The following is an 8185-nucleotide window of genomic DNA, read 5'->3' on the forward strand; positions in this document are numbered from 1 at the left end:
CAAGCAGCAACCTCCCTACCACCTGTCAGGGAACCGCTGCCAACATGTAATTGTACCAAGCTGTTGTGAGGAAGCCTGATTTAAATAGAGCCCTGGCAAAGTGGGCTGGTAGGACCTTTTCATATCTGCTAATGAAGCCTAGTTAGAAACAGCAAGAGCCTGCACTGGGAAGTGGGAGCCCCAGGCCGTCTCACTCTTCCTGCCAAAAGGTGACTGAGTGACTGACAGCACAGCTCTGGGCCATTACCATCGAGGGCCTGAGGGTGTTCGGCTTGCGCAGGAGCCTGCATGACAGGGACACTGCAGAGCGGAGCAGCAGGCACCTCGGCATCTCCTTCCAGTGCCCAGAGGCTTCCAGGTTCTGAGGCCACAGCAGAGCCTCCTTCAGAGGACAGCCTTTCTGGGAGGGGTGCTCAGCTTTTGGCCCTCTGCTGGATTTAGGGTAGGGATTAAGTCTTGGCTGGACAGCAAACAATAAATGGTCACAAGAAAGGAGGAAAAAAAAGCAAAACATGGGAGTCTGATTTATTTGATAACAAGATGCAATATATTAACCATTATTAATTTTCTACTATCTTGTTTTAAAATCCGTTTTTTCTCTTAAATAAAAAATTCTATCAGGAAGAGGCATTAAAAACAAAACAAAACAAAACGTACCTCCGGGCCTTGTGCCCCGGCAGAGCTGGAGCACCGCACTTCGTCTTTTATCGGCGCCCCTTGTTCCCAGGAGGTGTAATTATGTGCAGCCCCATAGTGTGCTGTGGCTGTTTTGCTGCAATAGAGCCTCGAGTGTGTGTGTGTGTGTGTGTGTGTGTGTGTGTGTGTGTGTGTCTTATTTCTGAGTCTACAACAACAAACAGAACTGGTGTTGTGCAAACTGCAAATAGCTGCTTTGCCATGTGACTTAGTAACAGAATTCTTTTGGTCCTACTGGCCAGAAAGGAAAGCCAGCTGTTCCAACCAGGAGACCCCCATCTCTCGCCTTCTTCTTTAAATTTTCTTAAGGATAAACAAGCTTTCTTTAGTTTGAGTCAGCCTTGGTTATTCAGCAATTCGGGCGTGGAGGTCTTCAAATGTGCCTACCTGTGATACGACCCTGTCTGGAGTTGGGATGGGCAACTAACAGGGACAAAGATTCAGGATTGATATACTGCTCTGTGTGACAGGTAGGCTGACAGAAACTTGAGGGAAGGATCAAGAAATTCAGCCTGGACTTTTGGCGGGGGTGGGGGGGGGTGTTTTTGTGCGGTTTTCGAGGCATCTGAGAGCATGTGGGACCCAGGTGGCGGTTTCGGTTTTAGTCAGAGGGCAGAGCCACTTAGCCTGTGTAAGTCGCAGATGCATGAAGTAGCCCAGGCTGGCTTGAGGCTTGAAAGGGCTGGGGAAAGGATCCTGGAAGAAAATTTGGAGGCTGCAAGCAGTGTCAGCAACCACTCCCTAATTACTCCCACAGGCTTACAGCGATGTTCCCTTTAAAATGACCAAGGCACTTTATGAGTGGCACATGAAATGTGTGTGTCTGCACATTCAAGGGCCCCTCACAGGCTGGGGTGGAAGTAAATAGAACGCAGGCACTAAAGCATTTCCTCCCAGCAAAAGGGTGGTTTTGGCCCCATATTGTGCCTGCCATGAACACAATTTTTGCCCCAGCAGCACTTGTACAACACTAAATCCAAAACCAGTGGACCCTCGGATGTCAAGGCAGATGGCCTCACACTCAAGACTCTTTAAGAAGTCTTCAGGAATAGTTTCCTGGGCTGGGCGAGGAGCACAGTGGTAGAGGGGTGTTTAGCATGCTTTAGGTTCAGGGTTCCTTCCTCAGCACCAAACCAGATGAAACCAAAACAAAACAGTTGGGAATGGTGACATGTGCCTGTTATCCAAGAACTCAGAAGGCTGAGCCAGGAGGACTGCTGTGAGTTTAAAGGCAGCCTGGACCATAGAGCAAGACAGTCTCAAAAGAAATCAAACCAAACAAATAAACAACTACAGTAAAACAAAAGCCCCAAAGGTTTCTACAGCAAAGGCCGAGACAGAGCAATACCCAACTTCTCCCAGCAATGAGTTAAACAAGGTGGGCAGACTTTCTGGAAGCTGCAACAAAGCATTTATTTGGATAGGGACAAAGGAGGTTGCTCAAGCTACAGACTACTTAAATGAAAGCACAAGAACCCTCTCCACATCCGGGAAGCTTCTCAACCCCAAAGAAACGAGCTGGGGAATCTAGAAGGGTCTGAAGCTCCTCAGGCAGTGCATGGTCAATCAGTAGAGAAGGCTGCATTTCCTTTGAGAAAAAAGGACACTTCTTCATTAGCTAAAAAGAAACACATGTGAATTAGAAGCAGTATGTGAGGAAAATCAGTAAAAATATCATTAACACTATTGTTGGAAAGGCAGATATCTCATGATAAAGAACGTGGCCTTTGGAACAAGACAGTTTTGGACTTTTAAATATCCAAAGACAAGGAGCCAGGTGTAGTGGTGAGCACCTTTAATCTCAGCTCTTTGGGAGATTGAGGCTGAAAGACCAAAAGTTCAAACTCAGCCTGGGCCACTACACAAATGGCTCAAACCAAAAATGTTTTAAAAAAGGCCCGGGATGTAGCTTAGTGTGAAGGTTCTAGGTTCAATCTTAACACATGTAGGCACACACATAGGTACACACAAGCCAAGAAGAAAAGCAGTGGCAAAGCTTTCCTCATGGCTAGTGACTCTTTGAGATTAATAGGCTGTGGTTATGCCCATCGCAGCTGTGTGATCTTGGCAAATGACCCACGGTTCTGAGACGGTCTCCTGTCTGTGCCAGGGGTGGGGCTGGGGAGTGAGGCGAGCAGGGGGCAGGGTTGCACACTCACTCAGCATAGCAGTAATTATCTAACTCCTTCCTCTTGGTGTGTGTTTAAAGTGGCTTTTGTATATTTACTCAGATGTTCACAGGCATCTGAAAGAATTAGCTTTGCGCAGAACATCTGGCTTTTATAAGCAACAGAAAGCAATTCAATAAAAAGACAGTTGGAAAGAAGCTGGATGACATGTTTTCCACTTGGAAGGAGGGAGGACTTGCTTCTCCAGCTCTCTTGTATGCCTCCCTACCCAAGAAGGACGTTACACTTGCAGAGACCGCCTGAGGCCAGGCCCCGAGATTCCCCCTCCATGTGTGATGGTGGGCAATTCTTTCCTGCCTGCGCCTTTGCACTTTCTCTGGAATCACGAGGGGTTGGCCTATGTGATCCCAAGCTGTCTCCTAGACCTGCTATCCTGTTTCTCATGCCATGCATGCTGATATAAAACTACAATAAAAATAAACGCATGGATTTCTAGAAAGAGTTTGCTAGGAAGCTAAGCCCCCAGGCTGATGTGGATGCCTCTGAATCCCTATCGAAAGGGTGCATATATGTGCTTATATATTTATATTTGTTTACATGCATGCATATGTATGTGGTTATGGTTGACTGGCTGGCCAACTGCTTCCTTGACTCCACTATGAAATCTGGAGTTGCAAAGAACTGCTTTCCCAGCATCCATTGCAGATAGACATGGTAACAGAAGCAGGTTCTGGCGAATGAGATATAGGAGAAAACCCACTGGAGGCCTTCTCCAGACCAGATTGGGCATGTTCAGGGTGGGATGGCCATAGACTGAAGGCCTTCTCCAAGCATTTTGCCTTCACTGATGACAGGAGAGTCACTCAAGGGAAAGCCTTTTTGCTACTGACTCTTCTCCCTGTTCTTTGGCCATGAAGATGTGACATTAGGAGCTATGGCAGGCATTTGGCAAACATGGGTGACAAAGAAGTCAAAAAGCCAACATATCGTATGTCAGGAAGATGAAAAGAGCTCACATCTTTAGATCATTAAATAGCCTACATCACCTGTTTTTGAGACTCTCAAGTAAATATAGTTTGCAAATATGGTTAGGCTCAAAGTGTGGTCGTCTGTAGAGAGGAGTACAAGCATCACCAGAGAGTGTCTTGCCCCCGCCTGAGACCCACTGAAGCGGAATCTGCATTTACAAAAATCAACCCCCTCCAAACAAATGAACTAACCTGTCCAGTTGTGTGGAGTTCACACTGAAGTTGCAGGGATATGAAAACCTTAACTAGGTCCCATTACATGCAGCAGAAGCACTGCTCACAGCCATCATGTATGTCTTAGGTATATATACATGTGTGTATGTACACATATCCATACCTGTACCTGTGTATGTGGGTAATTATTTATCATTTATGTAAGAGGAGAAAAATCCCAGGACACAACTGGGCTGTGGAAATGAATGTGGGGGAGGGGAGCGTTTGGGAGCATCTCCCCCGGGCCTCTCTCTCCCGCTGTCGCTGCAGATTTAACCCACGGCCTCACTCAAGTTAGGCAATAGCTCAGCCGCTTAGCCACACCGCCAGCTCTCCTTTTTCATTTTAATTACGTCTATACTGTTTGGAGCAAAATAATTCATGGACCTTCACAGGAAGACCTTTTGTCTAACTGCCAAAGGAGGGGCGGAGCCTACCCGCTCTCGGCCTGGTCCAGCAGCACCAGGTAGGACCCCACGTCCTTCTGTAGCTGGGCGCTGCGGGCCAGGAGGTGCGCGCGCTCGCGCTGCTGCTCCTCCGCCTCCGCGCGGACCTCGCCGAGCTCCGCCTCCAGCCGGCCCACCACCGCGCCCAGGTTCTGCAGCTCCATGTCGTGCCAGTGCTTGGCGTCCTGCAGCGTGTTCTCCAGGCCTCTTTTCTGCAAGAGAGGCAACTTGTACACCCCCGGGCCCGCTGGCCAGCCTTGCAGGGAGAGGTGTGCAGTTTCTGACCGACATCAACCTCATCGATTTCCTGTGCTGGTGGGGGTCAGGGTCACAGGGCTCCTTGGGAAAATGAGAGCTCCTCCTCAGGAGGGAGGGTGGGGTTGAGCAAAGGCAGAGAGGGAGACGGAGAAGACAGAGACAGAAAAGAGAGGAGGGAAAGAGGTGAGAGAATAGTGGCATGAGCAGAAAGCAGCAAGGAGACAGGAGGGAGAGTTTGCAGGGGTTTCTCCTCCAGGACTCCCCAGGGCCCTCTTCTCAGGGTCTCTGTCCTGGGTACCTTTCCCCCTCCATTGCTCCAACCTGTCTATCCTTAGACTGCACACTCCTCTGGTAGCTCACTCTTGTTTGTGATCCTTGGGAATCCAGCTCGCAACCCCCGTGCTTCCAGGCAGGCGCTGTGCACTGCGCTCCCTTCCCGGCCCTTCCTGGCTTGCTCATACTCAGTCTTAGATCCACTCTCAGGATCCCCTGGGGCGGGAGCCTTCATCACACACATCCTCCCTGCTACCACAGTGAGCTAAGTGTGCTTAGGGGTGTGTAGGAAACAAGTTTCTCTAACCTTAGTGCCCTGGAAAGGACCTGTGTGGAACAGACAGCCTGATACCTAGAGGTTGCCCAGGATGAAGATGCTGACTATGGTTACATTTATTGTTCTGTCTTCCCATTAGATTAGCAACCCTTTTCTCTTCCTCTTTCTATATACCGTGGCCTGAAAACTACAGTTGATCAATAAACGCCTTGAAAAACCTGTATGTATTTATGTTTAATATTTTTACATAGTTTAAATGATGGCAGACTTATAGATAAATATCTGGCTTTTGAATATAGCACCTATAAACATGAGAATATTTTTTTAAGTTGGATTCATTCAAGCCTTGATGGGACAAATTTCTGTGTCTTACCCTCCAGAGGAGAGTTTTTTCAAGTCCTTTTAACCACTGTGGCTGAAATGGAGGATTCTTAGTCATGATGCCATCTCAAATTATAGTAGTTGTTAAGCAGAGGTCATTGTATTATCCTTCTTACATCTCCTAATTCCATAGTACATGGGAATGTTGAGTAGGAGTCCTAGTATAGGCTCATTTTAGGAAGAAAAATATGACTACTAGAAAATAAGTCTACATCAATATATGGTCTAGAGTTATTGCTTGACGTGGGATCTGCAAACTCCTCTATAGCAGTGAGGATGCGCAGACTTTGCAAATCACTTGTTCTGAACCCCTGGGGTCTTCTCTCTTTGTACATGAAGTTGTTTGGTTTGTGAGTAGTTGTTGATGTCTTGGGCTTATAACACTTGTGATTTTTGAAAAACTCTTCATAGAACTGTGACTGGCTCTTTTGTCTATGGCTTTTGTGTCATATTAAAGGCAAGTTCTCCATGCAGCTTCAGGATTTCTCTTGATAACATAGGCATACTGCCCAACAGGATAGCTGGGAACTCCTGTCAGAGATTTCTGTCTTCCATCTCACCTTTACCATCCATGTCTAACTTCCACACCTAAGTCTCTGTTCTGGCAGAGAGAAAGGATGCTGGTTATCCAGAGATGTTTGAACTTGAGTGACTGGCCAGGCTACTGCTGCAGCTCTTAGAACCCTGGCCTCTGTTACTCAGACAATAGCAATAAACTGAACTCACAGGAACACACTCCCCAGCTCTCTGGGGACTTGCAGGGACTTTCTTGAATTGCTAAGCCCACTTGAAGGTAAAATACTGACCTATGATTTCTGGGCTCCAGTTCCATTTCTGATTTGATAACTAAACACAAAATTCAATAGTCTTCAAGAACCTTTATAGGTATCTGGCTTCCAAGACAGAAACACCATAATGGCAAGGGGGTGGAGAATATTGTCAGATTGACTGTGGGAGGTGTGCATGAGCCGTGGGGGCCTTGTGTGTGCACAGCTTGCTCTGACCAAGGGCCCCAGAGCTGCCCAGTGTCAAGGCTGTTAACTATTCTGGCTCAGTCTGTGCATCTCCTCTTGGCTGCAGGACAGAGTCTAACTCCACTCTGCCTTATGAGCACAACTAGAATGTCACTGCTTTCATCATCTGGTCGGATATGTGAGCTCTTTTTCCATTTGTCCCAAAAGTTAGGGTGTAAGCGAGGTGACTAGATGACTGATGATGCCAACGTGGGGTCAGTGAACTGGTGATTACATTTTATATTGTAAATAATAATAGTGGCTATTATTGCCTACTCACTCTGTGCCAAGAACTGTGCCAAGGGCTTAACACACATTATCCAATTAACCATCCCAGTGAATTTATGAGGTAAACCATTCTGCTCTCCTGGTAGATCACATTTCCAAAGGCAGCTGAAACAATTACTGCCATCCCACACAAGCTTTCTCAATGTGACCCTGCCACTGTCCCAGCAAGAGGGGGAGTTTATTTCCCTTCCTGTTGAATCTGGATGACCTTGTGATTGGCTGGACCAAGAGAATGACGTATAAGTGACCTGCAGAGACTTCCAAGCCCAACTTTGTTAAGAGGCCTGGTTTTACAGCTTCTGTGCTTGGTCTCTGAGAGAAGCCAGATGCCACACCAGAAGCCCCACTACCATGAGACCTCCCTCAAAAAACAAGGGAATCCAATCTGGCTATGTGGAGAAGTCGCACAAAAAGAGGTGCATGATTGAGGCACCACACAAATGAATTAAAGCCATTGTAGGGTGTCCCAGCGTAGAACAGAAGAGCTGTGCTCACTGAACTCTTCCTGTATCATAGAGAAAAAAATGACCTACAGTTGTTCTAAGCTGCTAAGATAGTAGATATAAAAGCCTAAATAGGTCCTCACTGGGACAAATGGGAAAAGAGAAGCTTTGAGGAGTCCCACAGCCAGTGAATAGAGGAGCCAAGGTTTGAATCTGGGTACCAGCCTTGGCTTCTGGAGGGCTACTGTACCTAGGTGGAGTCAGAGGTAGATTTTGAGGTGAGTGGGGCCTTTCCAGACATCTGATCTCAACTCTGCACATCTCTAGTAGCCCCTAACCTCTGTTCTCACCATGAAGTTGGCCTTGTGGCTCTCACAGTAGGGTGATCTCCCCACCTGCCTCCTGCTTGCAGCCCGAGTCTTCTGGTTCCAGTGGTTGTATCAACTCTGCTACTGGGGTTATGTTGACTTCTCTTGGGGGCAGAGACCATGTACAATTACTCTTATGTCCCCAAAGCACTAGGCACAGTTCCTAGAACATACTGTGTTTCCTAGAACACATTATTCACACAGTCATCCCTTGGCCTGTGGAGGATCTGCTTCATGAACCCATGGATACTCAGATCTGGATGCCCAAGTCCCTTATAGAAAAGGGTATAGGATTTACACATAACCTATGAAATACTCCTATATAGCTCTTTTAAATATCGTTGAACTGGGGGCCTGCCCTGCAGCTCAGTT

At 47.3% G+C, this 8185-nt stretch overlaps 1 protein-coding gene across 2 annotated transcripts in view; it reads right to left on the minus strand.

Annotated features, from left to right (window-relative positions):
• Positions 1-2232: 2232 nt before the first annotated feature.
• Bfsp2 (beaded filament structural protein 2) overlaps positions 2233-8185 on the minus strand; it is a 65767-nt gene continuing 59814 nt past the window's right edge. The window contains exons 6-7 of one of the 2 annotated variants that reach the window (XM_023706934.1): positions 4504-4724; positions 2233-2314 (exon numbers count right to left, since the gene is read on the minus strand). In XM_023706934.1, the coding sequence (XP_023562702.1) occupies positions 2311-2314; positions 4504-4724 (225 nt within the window). In that variant the 3' untranslated portion in view covers positions 2233-2310. Of the gene's footprint in view, positions 2315-4499; positions 4725-8185 lie in introns of those variants that run through there. The other variant, XM_004625012.1, reaches the window with a different exon arrangement.

Source organism: Octodon degus, unplaced genomic scaffold (genome assembly GCF_000260255.1).
Source record: "Octodon degus isolate 3935 unplaced genomic scaffold, OctDeg1.0 scaffold00008, whole genome shotgun sequence".
NCBI lineage: Eukaryota > Metazoa > Chordata > Mammalia > Rodentia > Octodontidae > Octodon > Octodon degus.